Source organism: Diceros bicornis, chromosome 4 (genome assembly GCF_020826845.1).
Source record: "Diceros bicornis minor isolate mBicDic1 chromosome 4, mDicBic1.mat.cur, whole genome shotgun sequence".
Taxonomy (NCBI): Eukaryota; Metazoa; Chordata; class Mammalia; order Perissodactyla; family Rhinocerotidae; genus Diceros; species Diceros bicornis.
The window spans coordinates 46,676,596-46,698,340 of record NC_080743.1 but is presented as its reverse complement, the minus strand read 5'-3'; the positions used below and the strand labels follow the sequence as shown (position 1 = coordinate 46,698,340).

General features: G+C 35.9%; 1 protein-coding gene across 8 annotated transcripts in view; it reads right to left on the bottom strand.

Moving 5' to 3' along the window:
• The window catches only part of HIPK1 (homeodomain interacting protein kinase 1), a 49,894-nt gene that overhangs the window by 19,416 nt on the left and 8,733 nt on the right, over positions 1-21,745 (bottom strand). For 6 of the 8 annotated variants that reach the window (XM_058538846.1, XM_058538851.1, XM_058538847.1 and 3 more), the window contains exons 2-8: positions 19,266-20,343; positions 11,317-11,440; positions 3,769-3,888; positions 2,886-2,972; positions 1,961-2,145; positions 1,472-1,634; positions 300-525 (exon numbers count right to left, since the gene is read on the bottom strand). In XM_058538846.1, coding sequence (XP_058394829.1) covers positions 300-525; positions 1,472-1,634; positions 1,961-2,145; positions 2,886-2,972; positions 3,769-3,888; positions 11,317-11,440; positions 19,266-20,341 — 1,981 coding nt within the window. In that variant the 5' untranslated portion in view covers positions 20,342-20,343. The remainder of the gene's footprint in view (positions 1-299; positions 526-1,471; positions 1,635-1,960; positions 2,146-2,885; positions 2,973-3,768; positions 3,889-11,316; positions 11,441-19,265; positions 20,344-21,745) is intronic. The other 2 variants (XM_058538852.1, XM_058538854.1) reach the window with 1 other exon arrangement.

Below are 21,745 nucleotides of genomic sequence, written 5' to 3'. Positions count from 1 at the left end.
TGCTTATACTAGATATGTGACATTGGTACAAGGTCTCAATGGGTAAGAAAACTGATATCAGGCAGTTCAAATAAGGAAATGTTAATTGAACTCCCATGTGTCTGGTAGTATCATAATTAGATAAATAACCAATGTAAAAAGGGTAAATCCACTCTGTTAATCTTAGTTACCTTCATAATCAGAGATAGAGTTTAAACTTGTCAAAAATCAAAACTAAACAACTAGATACCTAATAAGGATCTGCCTAAAGCAGGTAATTCTGATATAATACCATATGATACAGGAGTTTCCCCACTTACTTTGAAAAGCAGGTGGACATACTATAAATGTTTGTTGGAATGGATCTGTCTGAGTACATATCTGGGTGGTTCCAGGCTGCAACGAAACACCCTGCTGGGCAACTCCAGGAACTGGTGCTGCAGATGATGGGTACAAAGCCGACTGGTAGTTTAGCAGTGAGACATCTGAACTAGCCAGAGAAAGAGTAGCAGCTGCTGCAGTAGAACTGGAAGCTAGAACACTGGCCTAAAAACAAAAGGATTATAGCTGTATACTGGTATAAAGTGGAGATAATATTTTTATACACATAGAATCTATCCAGAAAAACTCAGAACAAAGTTTTTAAGTGTAATGTTAATTGTCTTTGAAATAACTCTGCTTAAGAAATTTTCTTAATCTCTAAACTTAAAGCATATTATAAGGTTGAATAAGAAAACAAAGAATAAAAAATGGCCCTGTGTGGGTTGAGGCTATACACACCCCTGCCCCTTCTTTCAGTGCAAAAAGTTGCTGGATGTGAAATTCTACCAAATCATCTATGTTCTTCCACTTAAAAAGCAGACCTAGCTAAGAAATCAGGAAACTTATGTCTTCGGAAACAAACCTAAACATAAATATCACTGTTTAGCAAACAAATGCAAAACCACTCTTAAAGTTAATTATTGGAAACACCCAACGGAACTCATAGAAACAAAGAGTAGATTGGTGGTTGCTTAGGGGAGAGTGGTGGGGGGGGGTAGTTAGAGAATGGGTGAAGGTGGTCTAACGGTACAAACTTCTAGCTATTAGATGAATAAGTTCTGAGGATCTAATGTACAGCATGGAAAAAAAATGATTGGAAATGCCCTTTAATACATGTAACGAGACATATAAAGTCCTTCTAACAGATGGAGAGTCATTTGGCTAAAGCCAGCACAGCTAACAGCAGTAAGTAGTACAATAGCCAGGTTCCATTTATTTGACTATGCTAAGACTATGAGGGCTTGGATTAGGCATTCGTATTTAATTTTTGTCAGCACATGACTGATAGGTGTTACCAGTCTACCTTGTCTTCCATCACTTTGCCAAACAGAAAATTCTTAAGAAGCAACCAAGACCACCAAAACATAGACTGGTTTCTTTACCTCACCCTGTCCTCTTACTAGTTTCTATCCCACTTAGGTTTGAGTTTCCAAAATTATTTACTAAATACCTGATTGTGCACTGTATTGAGCTGGTTGCTGAAGCTCATGGTTAGATTTGTGCTTGTATTTGGGGCAACATGCGTAGTGAAGGGACTCTTGATCTGACTCACTGTATCATACATGTGAACCCTCCGCTTGCAGATCTCCATGTTCTGAAAACAAGACTTAACGCTAAAAAAAAAAAGAGATTAAAGATACACTGAAATGAATGCTGAGATTTAAACAGGTAGCAATTAAGATGAATACGAATCAATTTTTTTTTCCCGGGGTACTTTCAGATAAAATGAATCAAGAGTTTTTATAATCATAAAGAGGAAAATTACACATCTAATTTTTAATCTCATGATTTTTCAATGAGAAAGGAAAGCATCAGTGAGCCAAATATGCAAGTACCAAAGCTGCGACTCACGTGATAGTTCCATTTAGCTACAAGATGGTAACTTAACAGAGAACCACATCATGGCAAAATGCCCCAGACGAGACCATACCATACTCACTGATTGCTATGTGGAAAATCCAGAAGGTGAGTCATTGTCACAAACTGATGGTTAAGAGTTTTCAGAGGAGTAATTCTCTTATCCGCATCAATTGTTAGCATTTTTTTTAACAGATCAATGTATTCTCTTCGATCTGCCTTCTCTGCCAACATGTCTGTTCCCTCTAAGTCTGTGGACATATTCACCTTCCGAGGAAAATTCAGAAATATCATACGTTATCACTTAACCTTTAACGCTGACACTAAACATCTGCACTATATATATGTATACATATATATATACACATATATGTATACATATATATATATGTATATATATACTGCTGAAGAAAAAAACCTGAGGAAATTCTTTTTATTATAGTATAATCATTTTCACAAGTGGAAGCTCTTCTTATGCTGTCTAATTAAAATCTTCAATTTTGCAGAGTTTGTTGGTAGAATGAAGGTGAATAAATTCTTTTCATTCAAAATTTGGATCAAACAAGTTAAGCAAAACTGACTATTATGACTTAAATGTAAAAGTTTCTATTGTTGAAAAGATTAGATGACATAGTAAGTATAAAGTATTTAAACAGAGTTTGGAACACAATAAGCACTCAATAAACGTTAGCTCCTATGTAAGTATGAGTTAGTAGAGAAAATGGGCAAGAAAGAAACCTTCATAAACAATATTTCAAAATATTGTTAAAGCAAGACCATTTAAGCAAAAGCAAGGGAGAAATATTTAATTCTAAAAGTATCCTTTGTTAGGATTCAAACATTCTTTTCAATACATGGCAGAATATTAGCACACTTTTTTCTGTAAAAAATGAAAACATATACTAGAAGATAACAGATTGAATCTATCTTTAATATAATCAATGTAAGTGTGTCTCTGATTAAAGAAATACATAAATGCCTGGCTTTCTGAAACTTTCTATACTCACCTGAGCCATGTCATCTAAACAATTAAAAATGTACTTTCGGGCTTCTTTTGATTTGATTCCAGTCTCCAATTCATGTTCTTCAGGTGTCTATAAAGTATAGATTTTGAAAAAAATTCCATTTGTATATTATTTTCACATTTTATTCTAAATTAAAGCCAGAATACAAAGAAAGAAGTGTCGTCACCTTGCCAACCAGAGATGGCAAACATGAAAGTAATTTACAACCAGAAAATCTTCCGGTGGAGAGATGGGACCTCAATATCTGGCTACCCTTTCAATAGTGATAAAGTAAACGTGCAAGCAACAGTGTAGCACAGTTCCCGAAGAACGTCAGGTCAAAAGGGACATTACCATTTTTCTCTTAAAACTACTTGAAAGTGAAATATTTCAAATGCTAATTATTCAACAGGCTCAGAGGCAGAGGTACAAGGTTAATCAAATTACTCAGAGATCTCTCAAGTAAAAGGAGTAGGCTAAGAAGTAAAAAGCAGATATTTGTTTCAAGAAAATATATAAGGCCTTAACGTGGGCAGTTAGAAAATTATGTTGTTTTGTCATATTTCTTGAGAATTCTCTAAAAAACAGTCATTACTAAATTACTCTAGTTCTTCCTGTCACTTAATGGTGAGCACTACTCTCTACACCTCCTTCTCAGATTCAAATATACAAATAACCACAGCCAACTGAACTGGTATTTAATATTTTGTTTTTAACTAAGGATAAGGCCAAATGGGTACTGAAACAATTTTTCAAAGTATTTCCTCCTGTAAACATACATCCTCCACTTTTCCCTCCTCCGCCTCAAGAATTTAATAACTAAACTTTGAATTCAAAGTTAGGAGTGAGCAGTAGAGGAATGGGTAGTATAGTAGGGGAGACAGACCTTAAGCCTCCACAGTGGGTACCCCAAATTAGGATCTCTGTTGAAAAACCTGGTTGTTTTTGTCCCGGCACTGAGAAGATATTCAGCTGGCAGGCCTTGTGTTTGTGAAATATAACGAATCTGAAACGTCAAAATCACCAAAACATTGATTTGAAGTAAAAAGGGAAATTATTAAAAACTTTTACACTAAAACATTGTTAGCCCTGCAATAAAAACGTACTGCAAAGAAATTAACTTTGATCAATACAGATGAAGTTTATCTATAAATACATATAAACGCTAACCCACTCACAAGTAATTCCCAAATATTTATTCAGTAACTTCCTTCTTACTATATCTGTTATTTACAGGGAAAACTTGGTTTTGAAAATTTTGTGTGTAACCTTTTTTGCTTTTTTTGTAGACCTCTGATACAAAGTTTAGAAAACTTTAGGAGATTTCTAGGACAGAGCAGAACAGTTTCTAACAAACTATTTCATGGATTACCAAGGTTTTTTTGTTTTGTTTGTTGATACATTATCAAATTTAAAAGATTAGGAAAAAATTTCCATAAACTTTTCTTCCTTGGCTACTCTAGTTCCTGTCAATTGCTCCTACTCTAAAGTGCTACAGTGCGTATCTCCCAAACCATAAAATTAAGCACTTAATTTAGCTTCTCTATCCCCACATCAGTAGAGAGCAGGTACTCATTCATTCAACATTTATTGAATATCCACTATGAACTAGGCCAGCAGTTCTCAAAGTATGGTATGGGGATCCCTGGGAGTCTCCAAGACCCTTTCAGGCAGTCTATGAAGTAAACACTATTTTCGTAATAATACTAAGAAGGTATTTGCCCATTCTCTTCTCATGGGTGTACAGTAGAGATTTCCAGGGGTGATATGTGATGATGTCATTGCTCTGATGGCTAATGAAACATGTGCTTGTATACTCTTGCGTTTTAAAAATTTCCCAGTTTTACTGTTCACACTTCTGTTTGCCTCTGCAATTCTCCCCACCCAGGAAAGCAATAGAAAAGGCAATTTGATTCTCTCCCCACCAATGAGAGCAATTTTTTTTACCACCCCCTACATATATGAATGGCTATACTTACGAGGAAATCAGAGAGAAAGAAATATATAATGAAATAAATCTTACTTCCCATCTCTCCCCCCCAAAATCTTCAGTTTTAATCTCTAATACAGTATATATTAATAGGTATAAGCTATATAAACAGAGCTCTCTGGGGTCCTCAACAATTTTTTAAGAGTGTAAAGCAGAGGTCAGCAAACTATGGCTGAGAGGCCAAATTTGGCCTGCTATCACAAGACAATTTTAGACAACAGCAGGATATTACTCTGAATCTGTGGGAGCTACATAACTGGAAACCAAAACACAATATTAGCAAAATAGAAAAAATTTTTTAAATGTGAATAAGAACATTTTAAATGTGAACTTCTTCTGCATACAAAAAGGGTGAAATGTTTTTTAAAATCCAAGATAAAATCTGTATAATGAAATACTCTGCAGAAATTTAAAATGATAGAAGTATATTATTTGACATGTAAAGATATTTCACAATATACTAAGCAGGAAAAGCAGATTACAAATGAAATATAATCCCACTTTAAAAAAAATTACTACATTTCTCTGATTCTAAGAGGCACATTTTTTCACATTAACATCTTTTTTTTTTTTTTTTTTGGTGAGGAAGATCAGCCCTGAGCTAACATCCATGCCAATCCTCCTCTTTTTGTTGAGGAAGACTGGCCCTGAGCTAACATCCGTGCCGATCTTCCTCCACTTTATGTGGGACGCCGCCACAGCATGGCCTGACAAGCGTGCGTTGGTGCGCGCCCAGGATCTGAACCAGGGCCGCCAGCAGTGGAGCACGCGCACTTAACCGCTACGCCACGGTGCCAGCCCCTACATTAACATCTTTGAAATCAGGATGTATCTTACAATTGATAGCTACCATGGTTTAATTCGCAGCATTCTTTCTTAGAGGTACAGAAAAATGGTACATCTTTCAATAAATGGTGTCTTAGATTTTATGAAATACAGTATATATGCTCCTCTATATCCATAAGTTATATTTGGAACATAACTATATATAGCACATATTCATTCATTCTTCCAATAAGTACTAATTGAGCCAGGGAGTGGTAACTTTAAAAACAGACGTGGTTCCTGCTCTCACAGACGTTGCAGTCAAGTGGGACAGACACTTCGTTCAAACTGAGTTGATATTCTGAAGAAAGTAAATAGGCTTCTATAAAAATGCATACATGGGTCCGGCCCGGTGGCGCAAGCGGTTAAGTGCGCGCGCTCCGCTGCGGCGGCCCGGGGTTCGCTGGTTCGGATCCCGGGCGCGCACCGACGCACTGCTTGGCAAGCCATGCTATGGCGGAGTCCCATATAAAGTGGAGGAAGATAGGCACAGATGTTAGCCCAGGGCCGTCTTCCTCAGCAAAAAAAGAGGAGAATTGGCGGATGTTAGCTCAGGGCTGATCTCCTCACAAAAAAAAAAAAAAAAAAAAAATGCATACATAACAAAGGAACCTGACCTAAACTGGGGACTGATGAAGAAAAGCTCCTTGAGGAAGTGACACTTTAGCTAATAAATGAGTAGGCATTGACTAAATGAAATGAATGGGTGGTGGAGAAGCATTCCAGACTCTGAGAATAGTATGTGCAAGGGCCTGCATTGGAAGGAAGCATATTCTTAACCAGTGCTGAAATGATGCCAATGGGGCTAGAGCATGAAAAGTAAAAAGAAATGGTCTAAGATCAATCTAGAGACTCGAGAGAAGGGAAGGGGAAGGACAACCCTTGTAGGGGCTCAGAGGCCCTATAAGGATTTAGCACTTTATTCTAAAAGTGATGGGAAACCACTAAATAGCAGGGGAGTGGCATGATCAAATTTGTGTTTTCAAGAAATTACTCTGGAAAAAGACTGGAGGGAGGACAGAGTAGATAAAGGGAGACTGTCTAGTAGCCTAGGTAAGTGATGAAGACAGCCTGGACTAGGTTAGTAGCAATGAAAAAAAATGAGTATAATCAAGAGGCATTAGGACAGAGATACATACATGCATGCACAAACATCCAGCAAACTACAATTTTTCCCTCATACAATTTATCTCAATTGCATTATATAATTATTTGTATGATTATTTACTTAATGTCTGTTTCCCATCACCAAACTATAACCTCCATGAGGTCAAGGACAATGTTTTATTCAGCACTGTATCCCCAGTGACCAGAGTACCTGACACAAAGTAGGTATCAACAAGCACATGATGAAAATTAAAAAATTATACATATAAATAAATACAAAATATACCACAACATAACAGGTTACCTCTGAGCGGTGGAACTAATGGAGGCTGAAATTTTTGTCTCTTGGCTCATTGCATCTTTTCTAATTTTTCTACAATGATGCACTTATAAAATTAAAATACTTAAAAATTTTAATATTATAGAATGAAAGAGTTTCGTTGTGAAAGAATGGGAAGCTATCATCCAGATATTGCTTTTCACACAGCTTAAAATGAAGCAACAAAAGCCCCACATTTATGCAAAGAAAAAGTATTACTGTCATTTGTTACTTTAAACAATTAAGATATCCCCAACAAATTTGAAGTCATTAGCTAATATCTAGAGAGGCTACACACATTTGACTTTAAGACTCATAAACATCTGCTATAAAATCTCAGCTGTAGCATTTATGAAAAATCCACAGCTGATATCATACTTAATAGTGAAAGACTGAATGCTTTCACTCTAAAATCAGGAACAAGATAAGGATGTCCAATCTTGCTATTTCTATTCAACATTGTACTAGTGGTTCAATGCAAAGCAATTAGGCAAGGAAAAAAAAAAGGAATCCAGATTGGAAAGGAAGATGTAAAACAATCTTTATTTGTAGATGACATGATCTTGTAGTTAGAAAACTGTAAGGAATACATCAAAAAACTATTAAAACTAGAGTTCTATAAGAAAACTATTAGAAAAACAAGGTTACAGAATACAAGATCAATTACAAAACTCGTATTTCTATACACTAGCAATGAACAATCTGAAAATGAAATTAAGAAAATAATTCCCTTCACTATAGCATCAAAAAGAACAGACTACTTAGAAATAAATTAAACAAAAGAAGTGTAAATCTTGTACTATGAAAATTACAAAACACTGCTAAAGAAAACCTAAATAAATCTAATCATGTTTATGGATCAGAAGATATTGTCAAGATGGGAATACTTCCCACAGTGATCTACAGATTCAATGCAATCCCTATTAAAAAAAACCAATGATTTTTTTTTTACAGAAATAGAAAAATCCACCCTAAAATTCACTTGGAATCTCAAGGGAACTCGAATAGCCAAAACAATCTTTAAAAAGAACAAAGACGACTCACATTTCCTGGTTTCAAAACTACTATGAAGTTACAATACTCAAAACAGTGTGGTACTGGCATAATGATAGATATAGGATATAGATCAATGGAGCAGAATTGACATTCCAGAGATAAATCATTATATTTATGATCAACTGATATTTGACAAGGATGTCAAGACAATTCAATGGGGAAAGAACAGTGTTTTAGCAAACGGTGTTGGGAAAACTGAATATCCACACATAAAAGAATAAAATTGGACCCTTTCCTTACAGCATCTTCAAAAAATTAATTTAAACTGGCTCAAAGACCTAAACGTAAGAGCTAATACTATAAAACTCTTAGAGGAAAACATAGGAGAAAAGCTTCGTGACATTGGATTTGGCAATGATTTCTTGGATACGATACCAAAAGTAAAAGCAACAAAAGAAGAAACAGACAAACGGGACTTCAACAACTCAACAACAACAAAAACCTAATTCTTGGGGCTGGCCCCATGGCGTAGCGGTTAAGTGTGCGCCCTCCGCTGCTGGCGGCCCGGGTTCGGATCCCGGACGTGCACCAATGCACCGCTTGTCAGGCCATGCTGTGGCGGCGTCCCATATAAAGTGGAGGAAGATGGGCACAGATGTTAGCCCAGGGCCGATCTTCCTCAGCAAAAAAAAAAGAGGAGGATTGGCATGGATGTTAGCTCAGGGCTGATCTTCCTCACAAAAAAAAAAAAAAAACCTAATTCAAAAATGGGCAATGGACTTGAATAGACTTCTCCAAAGAAGACATACAGAAGTCCAATAAGCACATGAAACAATGCTCAACATCACTAATCATTAGAGAAATGCAAATCAAAACCACAGTGAGATATCACTTCATATCCATAAAGATCGCTATTATTAAAAAAACAACAATAACAGAAAATATCCAGTGTTGACAAGGATGTGAAGAAATTGGAACTCTTGTGCATTGCTGGTAGGAATGTAAAATGGTGTAACCACCGTGGAAAACAATTTGTTGGTTCCTCAAAAAGTTAAATATAGAATTACCACATGACCCAGCAATTCTACTTCTAGCCATATACCCAAAAGAATTGAAAACAGAGACTTAAACACTTGTATGCCGATGTCCATAGCACTATTATTCACAATAGCCAAAAGGGGTAACAGCCCAAATGTCAATCATCAGATGAATGGGTAAACAAAATGTGGTATATATATATAAATATACATATATGTATACATACACAATGGACCGTTATTCAGCCAAAAAAGAAATGAAGTTCTGATATATGCTACAGCATGGATGAAAAATGTTATGCTCAGTACAAGAAGCCCATCACAAAAGACCATATATTGTATGTGATGACTACGATATGCTAGAAAAGGCAAATCTACAGAGACAGAAAGTAGATTAGGGGCTGCCTAGGGTGGGGGTTAAGGGACAATGGGTACTGACTGCTAATAGATACAGGGTTTCGTTTGAGAGTGATGGAAATGTTCTAAAACCGATTGTGGTGATGGTTTACAACCCTGTGAACATACTAAAAACCACTGAGTTGTACACTTTAAATGGCTGAATTATATGGTATACAAATTATATCTCAATGAAGTTGCTTAAAAAAACACTCAGCTGTGAGAACAGGGATCCTGCCATAGGAATCTTTTTGTATAACCAGAGATGCATCAAGATAAACTATCCCCAATCCTGCTCTGCAACAGCAGCATCCTATTTATTCAGCATGGGAAAAATGACTTCTTCCTACCACCCACAGTTTTACATCTACGCACCACGCAAAAATTCTCAGAACTACCAGATTATTGCTTTACAAGGAAAGCCCCAGTTGTACCTTAGCTTCTAAATCTAATTTCATTTGGTTCCACTTCGTAGCAATTTACAATACCAATCTGTTTACTAGGGTTAAAAAGATGCCATAAAACACTTGGCCTAGGAATGGCATTTTGGAGGCTGTAATTGCTCAGAGCAAAGTTTCTTAATCAGGGGTCCACGGATCCCCTAAATTTGTACACAAAACACTGTGCACATATTTTTCTGAGAAGATCCATAGCTTCACCAGATTCTCAAAAGGGTCTAAGACCCGAAAAGAAAAATCAATGGCTTGATTCAACCAACTGTAGTTTTGCATCATTTAAGCTCCCTCACACTTCTCTGCTGTTGTTGTAAAATAAGGAAGCTGGCTTGTTTCTCATGAGGTAGAGGAAAGACTAAAAAATCACAAAGCTCAATGTAACTGGTTACTAATCACATGAGCAACTCATTTTTTATGTTTTCTTCAAAAATATGTCCAAAGAGTCAAATTTTTGGAAGTCGGTAAATGTTATATCACTCTAAAATGGATCGAGGAGTCAAAATTCTAAGTTGAATAGAAAAAACATTGTTTCGCTCTTTTTCCCTTTTAATAATTCCAGATAACCATTTACTTCTCTAAATAAATAAATAAACAAACGTCACAATGTCAGGAACTGAGGGTGCACTGGTGGAATCAAACAGTCTCTGCCCTCAAAGAGCTTACAGCTTAGTGTTTACAACCATTTTTTTAAAGAACAAGAAATGAGAATTCACAATTTACTTCCACGGCAAAACTTGTTCCATCAAGACCAGCTCCTTAAGAAATTATAGCACGTCTAAACCGCCTCTGTTTTGACATATAGATCATTTATTACAATACTTTTCAACTCATATGATTTCCCTCCTAAATCCTATTTTACAGACACTCAATATACATCACAGCTTCTCGGGTCCAACTTGTTTCACTACACAGAGTACTTATTTCAGTGTGTGTCATGTATAAAAGGAAATAATAGCTCTGAATGAGCCAAAGTTCACTCCTAAAATTCAAATTCTGCATCTTTACTTTCATATCTTAACTCACAAGACACATTAGTTAACCAAAGTTAAGTCTCTAATAAATCATTAGAGGTCTGGAAAAGTACCAATCTAAAGTAATATAAAATAAAATCCTTTTTTAATTGTAGAACTGCAAACATAACTTCAGACTAAGAAGCAGGTAGAGAAAATACTATTCTTTAAAAAAATTCTTTCTAATTGGACTACTCTTTCCCTACAATCTAAAGACTTCACTAGTACTTCTCTTTCCCCAGAATTTATTTCATTAGTAACTACTTGCTTTCTATTTCCATCCAAATAAACACTCTTACCTGATCATATTCTGAAGCACCAGGATAAAGAGGCCATCCCAGGAACAGCTCAGCTATCACACAGCCCAATGACCACATATCAATAGCTTCACAAAATGGTAATCCAAGAATAATTTCAGGGGCTCTAGCAAAAACAAAACACAGCAGATAAAAAAGAAAAACAAAAACATTATTTGGGGAAATTAACTATGTCAACTAAATCTTGTTTTAGTATCAGCTAAAGGTACATTGATTTAATGAAATTGAAAATGATCTTCAGTATAAAATCCATCATCTGAAACTCTCGGGGACAGATTGTTTTGGAATTCAGAATTTTTTGAATTTCAGAAAGATACTACTGTGCATAAACTACATATTGTATAATAATCCCAATGGAGTTTATGGAAGTACCCCATAATCAAACACACTAATATTTCTATAACAAAACATATGAGCGGTCAAGTTGGCTAAATAAAGATTTTAAATAGCCTTACATTGGTTCGAGTCAGGTCTTGCCAATAAATGAGTTTATACCAAACTTAGAAAAAGATTTTTAGTTTTGAAAGCTTTCTGAATTTTGACATCACTAATAAGGATCACAGATTTATTCTTTTTAGTCTTAGCACCTTTTTAATTATGAAAAAATCAATTAAATGGCCTGATCAATAAATACCTCTTTGTGAGAGAAATGCCTTCTGTAGAGATGTAGTGGCTGACAGCACAGACTCTAGAGCCAGCCTATCAGGGTTCAAATCCTAGTTCTATTATTTAACAGCTGTAGGAAATTACTTAATCTCTCTGTGCCTCAGGTTCCTCATTCATAAAGTGGAGATAAGAGTACCTACTGTAAAGGATTGTTGTAAGGTTTAAATAAATAAATAATAATAATGTTTAAATATTAAAGATCTTAACCAGTGCCTGGCACATGGTAAGCACTATATAAGTGTTAGATATAACAACATTATTACTATATTATCATTATTTTAAAACTTTAAACTCTTTGTGTGCTTTCAGAAATAGTCATTTCCATTAATATTCCAAGTAAGAAACCTAACCCTAGAGAACCTTAAAGAGAAGACTAAGGTAATAAAATAAACTAAGAGCTTTATATATATGAATACATCCAAGGCAAAATTACTATCCCCATTTACAGAGGAGGAAACTAAGGCAAATAAATTAAGTAATTTGCCCCAAATCACGTAGTTAACAACTGACAGAGCCAGAATTTGAATCCTGTCAGTCTGGCTCTGGAGTTGAGCATATCATACTATCTCTAAATAAGCAAAAGTTAAGTATATCTATTTGGCATGGTAGTATACATGGCATTTTTCAAACTGTGACTAAAATTAAGAGATAAATGAGTTCAAAAAAAGGATGATAATAATAGATAACACTAATATCGATAATAATAATAGATAACATTTACATAGTGCTTACCATGTGCCAGGCACTGTTTTAAGTTCTTTATAAATGTGGAGTCACTAAATCCTTACAACAATCCTACGAAAGTAGGTATTATTACCGTTAAGTCCTCAATTCTAAGATGCGTATTTTAATATCTCTGAAATTAAGAAGATTCTTGCAAATGATGGTATATTTTAGTTTAATGACAGTGCCTTTACTTTCTTATTGGCACATATATAATGTTTCATCTTATAATCAATGGTATCTTAGATTCTATGTAATAAGGTATCATTTCCATTTTACAGATCAAGAAACTGAGCGCTGAGAAGTTAAGTAACTTGCCCAAGGCCACACAATTACTAAAAGATGGAGCCCAGGCAGTCTGGATCCAAAGTCTGAGCTCTTCAACATTTTATCATCTTTTCCAAATAATTTCCTTTCCTTCTTACAAGTCATAGAATTTGAACCTGTAAGGACACTCTAGATCCAGAACTCTCATTTAACAGGAGATAAATGGAAAAGCAGATCTCTCTATTAGGAAACATCTAACAGGCTGGGTCTCCTCATGGAGTGCCTAGGTTTCTCAAACTTTTCTTTCAAGTAATATGTGCTTGTTGTTGTTGTTATTGTGTGTGTGTGTGTGTGTGTGTGTGTGTATGTGTGCGTGTGTGTGTGTAAGGGAGGAGATTGAGCAGGGAGGGTATAAAGATATTTCCCTAAATAAGAATATCCTCCCTCAGTAATTTCCTAAGTCAACAGACCTTAGAAAATAGGGCAAATTAGACTTCACAGGGTCTAGAAGCTTTCCTGATCCTTGCAGAGAAATAGGAGCAGATCCAGGCCTGCTGAGACTTACACTATTTGACAGCTATGGGTGGAACCACCAATATCAACAGTCTTTGTACTACTTGATGTGAACTGTGGTTTTGTCAGCCAAAGAAACAACCTTCAAAAGTGAGAATCCTGTTGTAGGCTGCTAGAACCACATAATACTGATGGAATTTCAGATTCAATTAAATCTCAACCATTGTGGCATGTTTTTAGGACAGCACAAGTTTGACAGCACTAACAACTGGAGGATAAGAGTACCCAAAAACATAAAAGGTTTTCCGAAATTGAAAAACAACAAAATTTTTACTTTGTGAGCAGAATCATTAATTTCCATGTTCATGTCAATGCCAAAAATAGCTGGCAGGGAGAATGCAAATGGCTTTGTGCCAAAATAAAAACTGGGCTTAGAACATTCCTAAGCATCAATTGAAGAGCAGCAGATTGATTTTGCCAATCCCACTATACCAGGAAGACATTTTAAAATCCAAAAGGTAGGTCACAGGGAGGGGCCAGGCCACCCAATAACTTACTTCTTTAAAAAGGCAGCAATAATATGAGATAATTGTTGGGCTTCTAAAGCTTCAAGTTTCACAAAAACACTAATTCCAGCTCCCAATCCCCATTAAACAAAATCCCCCATTAAACAAAAACCTCCTGAAGATTGCTAGAATCAGTTTTCCCATTTGGTCTCATCCTGCTTCTGGAGTTACAAAAGCAGCTGAGGATTTCCAGCAAAAGCTCACTCAAAACAGTAACTCTACCACATCTACCACACAAAAAGGTGAGTATCAAAAGAAAAAAAAATGAAAGCAGTAAAAATAAAATAAAATAAGTCTGCTCAGTTTATTGAGGGCTTCTTAGTGCCTAGAAATCTTAGACTTATCCAAACTCTAGGAAATGAAAACACTGAAGTTATTTTCTTTTATTGAACAGAAAGAAATCATTTAGAGCAGGTTCATCTCTAAAGACTGAATGTTTTAAACTGAATTCAGTTTATAATTCTTGGTAATATGTTCATTACTTTATCATCTTTCCCCTTGGCCTCCATTATTTCTCAATCCCTCAATATAAACTCTAGACACTGAAATTCTGGTTCTACTTCATCTGTATAATAAGAAGGCTGAGTTAGATAATTACTCTTCTAGTCCCTTTCCAGCTCTGACATTCTAACAACTGGGCAGTAAAAAGATTACCTACTGAAGCACAGGAAGGAAGGAAAAAAACCAAAACTGGCAGTATTCACTTCAGTAGGAAAAGGGCATTAATTGTACTTGGACATGGTGGGTCTCCTCTTCGAAGATACAACCTACCTTAAAGAACAAATACTAGACAGGCTTTAATTACTATAACCAGGTGGTAGAAATAGCAATGCCTGCCTTTTGACTTCCCGACTTCAAACTTCTTTAAATTGAAAAATGCCTCCAAAGTCATAAAGCTTTATTTCACTGGAACCCAAAGCAAGCTGAGGTTAAGATCACTTAACAGCACAAATCATTCTCTGTGAATTTTCATGAACACTCTTATTTCTTCCTGCTCATCTCAGAGGCATCAAACTTACTTACCAGATGAGAGAGGTTAAATAAAGTCTAATTTCCTGCATCTGTGGCTTAGGTGAAACTGTAGTTTCAGATGAAACTGGATTGTTTGTTTGTCTAGGATAAGGTGAAAATATGCTTTGCTTCTCTAGACCTTGTCCTTCCATACAAATAAAGTGATCTCACCTTTAGATAAAGGCCAGCTAGTTTGTTCAGAATGGAAAAGCACTGAGCTTGTAAGCACGGCAAATCTTTGTGCCTAAAACAAGCTCCAAAGGCAGCAACTTTTTTTGGAATTAGTTTACTTTTACATTTACAGTGGGCCAGGAAATAAAGTATATTATTTCCACTGCCTGAGTCATTTAGCCATGCCCACGGCCAACAGCGACAGCATGGTGGCAAAAATTTACCTCAACTGATAATATTTCGGCACATTATCAACAAGATGAAGCAACGTACACTAAAAAGAAGGGTAAGAGGAAGGCAGCCTTGGGAGCCAGAATGCTTCACTGGCCAAAAGGATTTTACAGAGGTTTTCTGAAAGACAAGAGGGTGAGGACTTAATGGACTCTAATAAGGTAACAAAGCAATATGAAGAGGACCACTATGGATAAAACTAATGATAAAGAAGGAATGCCTGAGCTGCTATTCTATTTGCCTTGGGCTCATTATCAAGTATTACTGTGACATGACAGAACACTCATGTTAAATCCTAAACATACTCAAGCCCTGGATATTGAACCTCAGTATGCATAGCAATTACTCAGTAATACACAGAAGGAACTCCTATTTTTAAGGGTTAAACTTAGCTCCATTTAAAATTACTCCTATAGTCAACAACTAAATGCAATGGATTTACAGGACGCTTTGTTGAAGAGTAATTACTAGTGGATTTAAAAGTTTGAAAATCATATTTTCTATAAAAACAGAACAGAACTAAATTACTCAGATGACAGCTTAAATTAAATTAAAAGGATAAGGAAAGGGGCAAAGACTAGCAACCTAACACAAAATTATTCAAATAAATTACATATTAGAAAAAGCTGAGCAAACAGAACTATTTATCCCTCAAATCTCATTTACCTTTTAAGAGAAAATTCCATCAAAAATTATTTCACAAAATAATTCTTATCTCTATCACTGTCTTTTTCAATCTTAAAATTGCTTCTGTTTCCACAAGAGAATGTACTTTTGTCTTTGACAGAGTAGACAAATAGTTAAAGAATACCTTCAGGCATTGACTAGAGAAAAGATCAAGAAAGCAAGAGCTGATCAGCCCTCATCCCTCAGCTGTGCTCTCCCTCTTACCTCCCCAGTGCTCAAAATGAGAAGCAGAACTGAACTCTACAGAGCGCCTGTAGAATGTGCTGTATCTATGTATGTGTGGTGGGATTGCTCAAAGGAGACTATTAGAAGCAAAAGTAATTGGAATCTAAATCTTCCAAATCATGAATAAATAAATGGAGGTGAGATTCTCAAAATTAGCCAAGTTGCCTAGAGCAACATGAAAGCAGAAACCAAAGGCTCTAGGAATTTCTTTACTCCATCTCACTCAAGTAAGAATATCATAGTTTTACAAAACTATAAAAAGAAAAGATAAAAATAGATGAGGGGGGATCGGAAGACTTAACGTTGTTGTCAATACACCCAAAGTGATTTATAGATTCAGTGCAATCCCTATCAAAAATCAACGAAGTATTTTTGCGGAAATAGAAAAATCCATCCTAAAATTCATATGGAATCTCAAAAGATTCCAAATTGCCAAAACAATCTTGAAAGAGAATAAAGCTGGAGGTCTCACATTTTCTGATTTCAAAATTTGCTACAAGCAATCAAAACAGTATGGTACTGGCATAAAGGCACACATATAAACCAATGGAATAGAACAGAGAGCCCAGCTACAAACCTTCGTATATATGGTCAAAGGATTTTGACAAGAGTGTCAAGACCATTCAACGGAGAAAGGATAGTCTTTTCAGCAAACAGTGCTGGGAAAACTGAATGTCCACACGCAAAAGAATAAAACTAGACCCTTTCCTTATACCATATACAAAAATTAACGCAAAATGGTTCAAAGACCTAAATATAAGAGCTAAAACTATAACTCTTAGAAGAAAACACAGGGGAAAAGCTTTATGACACTGGTTTGGCAATGATTTCTTAGGGATGATATCAAAAAATACAAGCAACAAAATAAAAAAGACAAATTAGACTTCATCAAAATTTAAAACTTTTCTGCAAACAACACTATCAACAGAGGTAAAAGGCAATCCCATGAAATGGGAGAAAATATTTGTAAATTATATACCTGATAAGAGATTAATACCTAGAATATATAAAGAACTCCTACTACTCAACAAAAAAACCAAACACAATTCATAAATGGGCAAAGGACTTAAAGAGACATTTCTCCAAAGAAGATATACAGATGGCCAAAAAAACACATGAAAAAATGCTCAACATTACTAATCATTAGGGAAATGCGAATCAAAACCACAATGAGAGATCATTTCACACACATAAGGATGGCTATTATCCAAAAGAACAAAAACTAACAAGTGTTGGCAAGGATGTGGAGAAACTGGAATCCTCATGCATTGCTGGTAGGAATGTTAAATAGTGCAGCAACTGTGGAAAACAGTTCAGTGGTTCCTCAAAAACTTAAACATAGAATTATCATATGACCCAGCAATTCTGCTTCTAGCTATACATGCAAAAGAATTAAAAACTGGGATTTAAACACTTGAAGGCCAATGTTCATCACAGCATTATTCATAATAGCCAAAAATGTGGAAACAACCCAAATGTCCATCAACAAATGAATGGATAAACATAATGTGGTACATACACACAATGGAATTATTATTCAGTCATGAAAAGGGACAAAATTCTGATACATGCTACAGTATAGATTAACCTTGAAAACATCATGCTAAGTGAAATAAGCCAGATACAAATGGACAAATATTCTATGATTCTACTTATGTGCAATATCTAGAGTAGGCAAATTCATAGAGACAGAAAGTCAAACAGAGGTTACCAGGGGTGTGGGGGGAGGTAGAGTTATTGCTAATGGTTACAGAGTTTCTGTTTTGGGTGATGAAAAAATTTTGGAAATAGACAGTGGTGATGGTTACACAACATTGTGAATGTACTTAACAATAATGAATGGTACACTTAAAAATGGTTAAAATGGTAAACTTCACGTTAGGTAGATTTTACCACAATTAGAAAAAAACCATTTAGATGGCATATCTTCTGAGTCCTTATACAGGTTAAAATATCCTTACATTATTTTCAAACATAATATAAAATTCTTAGTTCAGAATTTCTATTTCCTTAAAATTTATTATAGGTATTTGGCATATCTCCTGATAAATAAATTTTATGAGTTATCTTTTTGTTTATTGTTTTACTATTTGATTGGGTGAATGTACAATTTATATTTAATGCATGAACATTAGAATATCAGATTTGTTAAAGTTAATAACTAGACAAATAGATAAATAAATGAGGCACTGAGAAATAAAAGCTCAGTTAAAAAGACTTTCCCCTCTTCTATCAGCAATACACCTTGGTTATAGTACAGACAAAACTGTAATAATACAAGCATTTAAGTACTGTTCCAATAATTATTATATATTAAAAAGGTAGCTTTGTTAGAAGTATCAATCTGGAAATATAAATCACTAAAGTATAAGGTACTTAGGTCAAGGTCATTCTTGGATAACCAAGTAAGTTCAAAGTATTATGGAGAATGTTAAAACAGAAAGAAACCTTGGCAATCATCTAATCCAATTCTCCCTATTATGCGAGAAAGAAAATGTAAAAGAATAAAATGTTGCTGGAGTTAAACCTGGAATTATTCCCAATGCATCTTACCTGCCAAGATATGAACCTGGAAAACATAGCAGCATATGCCCAAATTCATTACAAATAAGTAAACATCTTTATATATTTAAAGACTCTTTAAAATGGGAAAATTAGGTATAATGGTACTAAAGAAAGAACCAGATGCTAGTATAATTCAACTAGGAATAATCTTCAGAATTAGACTGAATTAATTTTTCTAAACATATTAACCTATTTTTATCTTGGAATCTGTAAATAAATTCACTGTTATATGTAGTCCTACGTAATATATTAAATAAAAAGACAGACAGCTAATTTAAGATATGCTTTTTAGCATTTGCCACTTGCCTGTAGTAACGTGACTGTAAGTAGGTTGAGCACACAGCTTTGGAAACGTGACTAGCAGAACCAAAGTCAATGACCTTCACTCGGTAGGGTTGGCGCACTGGATCAACCAGCATTATGTTTTCAGGCTTAAGGTCAGCGTGAATCAGACCAAGGCTCTTGAGCTTCATCAGGGCTGTGGCTACCTGCTGCAAGATTGGTCTGATGTACTTGAGTGGCAGTGGGCTAAACTTGTTCTGCTTTAGAAAATCATATAAGTTCTGCTCCAGCATCTCGAACACAAGGCAGGTGTGATTCTTATGCTGAAAGCATTCATAAGAACGGACAAAATTATACTCATCAGCATTTTCACTGCTTAGGCGGGAAAGGATGCTCACTTCAATCTGTCCTTGTCTAGCATAGGAGGGGTGGTTCTTCAAGATTTTAATAGCCACAATTTCCTTGGTGCTCCGCTTCCAGCACTTAGCCACCTGTCCAAATGTTCCCCTGCCTAGGAATTCCAAGACTTCATAGCTGTTGGTCATAGAGCAAAGGATCTCATGCTGGACCAGCTGGTAATCCCCTTCTCCGCTGGAACTGCTACTCTTTGTGGTCACAGTGGTGGTCGTGGCAGCAGCACCCACCACAGTCCTGTTTTGCAGCATGAGAGGGGGATGTTCTTCTATGATTTGCACACTACCGTTGCTGTCAACTTCCTCACTTTTCCTTTTCAATCCACATTTTTGATATGGCTCAAGCAAAGAAACGTTGCTTCTGTGAGTCAGGGTCTGGCTGCTTTGGAAGGTTGATGTAGCAGCACTAGCTGAGCTATCAGCAGCTGTTACAACAATATGCTCCACTGTAGGGGCTGGGAGGAGGAGGCCCTGGTCGTAAGCAGGGATATTGAAATTTGCTACCTGGTGAGAGGAGTTGGCTTGCCCTTGTGTGGCTGGGAGGGTTTTGCTGTGGGTATAATATTTGTCGTTGCTGCTCTGTCCAGAAACATCCCAGCTAGAGGGCTCTATTTTCAGTTTCTTCGCACTGCAGAAGGCACTCGACGACACTGATGGGGGGGAAAACACCTGCAGCTGTGATGCCATACCTACATTGAGAGAGAGGAAGAATTAGACCCTCAATTTCATACAACGCCTCAATTTGTATATAAGAAAACTTGTGGTTTAGAAAAACTACAAGTAAACATATATCTGGCTGGGGTTTTATTTTATACATTTTCCAAAACATGTTTCCTATTATAGAAGGATAAACTTTTTGGTCTTACTACACATCTTTAATCACTCTTTGAGATTCAGCACTAATAGGACATATTGTTAAAAGAGTATAAACATTTACGATAGTTTATAAAATAATAACCATAATAATAATAGTTTAGATGACTGATCACTTACTATGTGCCAAATAGTAAACTAAGCAGTTTATATGCATTACTCATTTAATTCTCACCACAACCCTTTGAAACAGATACTATCAATATTTCCATTTTACAGATGAGGAAACTAAGGTACAGAGTGGTTAAAGTAATTTGCCCAAAATAACACAGCTATTAAGTGACAGCACTGGAATTCAAACCCAGGCTCTTTGGCCCCAGAGCTCATTCCAAAGCTGTGACTTCATTCCTGCCCTGATTAACTTCTTAATCAATTATTTAAACTTAGACATAGATGGCATACTTGTAAAATTCACAGATGAGCCAAATTTGGGCAGGATACTCAATACTGCTAAGCAACAGGTCCAAAAGGATCACAATAGGGTAGAAACCACAAGAAATATCTAGCAGATAAAATTTAACACAAATATAGAGTCCCACCTAGATCCAAAATATGACTAGCACAAAGCACAACGATATACAAGGTTTAGCAGGAGTATATATGAAAAACACTTTCAGTTGGTAAGAGAAACATTATGCAATAATGTTCCCCTCCCCTCAAAAGTTAATTTAACCTTAAACTACATTCATAGAAATAGTGTCCAGAATGTGGAAGACAAAGTGAAGGCTATCCACTCTGCTCAGATCAGACATAAAATTGGATCTAGCTCCGTCCAGTACATTATAAGAGAATCATTGATAAACTGACCAGAAGAAAGTAATCAGGATGACACAAAGCCTAGAGAGGATATCCTGAAGAACTGCAGGATGTTCTTCTTAGGAAAAACAGCCCAGCTTTCCATCCCTGAATGTCCCATAGACACCTCAAGCTCAACAAACCCAAGGACTAATCCCAAAGCTAATACTTTCAGAATAAAGTCCAAACATTTGACACAGCATACAAGCCATTTCAAACATCTTTTCCTTTCTCAACCATACAACCCTCAGATGCCTTGGAGCTCTATACTAATCCCTCTTCTCTTGGCTCCACATTTTTCCCCCTTTTCAATAACTACTTCTCAGGATTAGACATCTGCAAAAGATTCTCAAATCTCTATCTCTAACCCAGACTTCTCTCTCTTGAACTCCAAATCCTTATTTCCAAATAACCACTCCACAC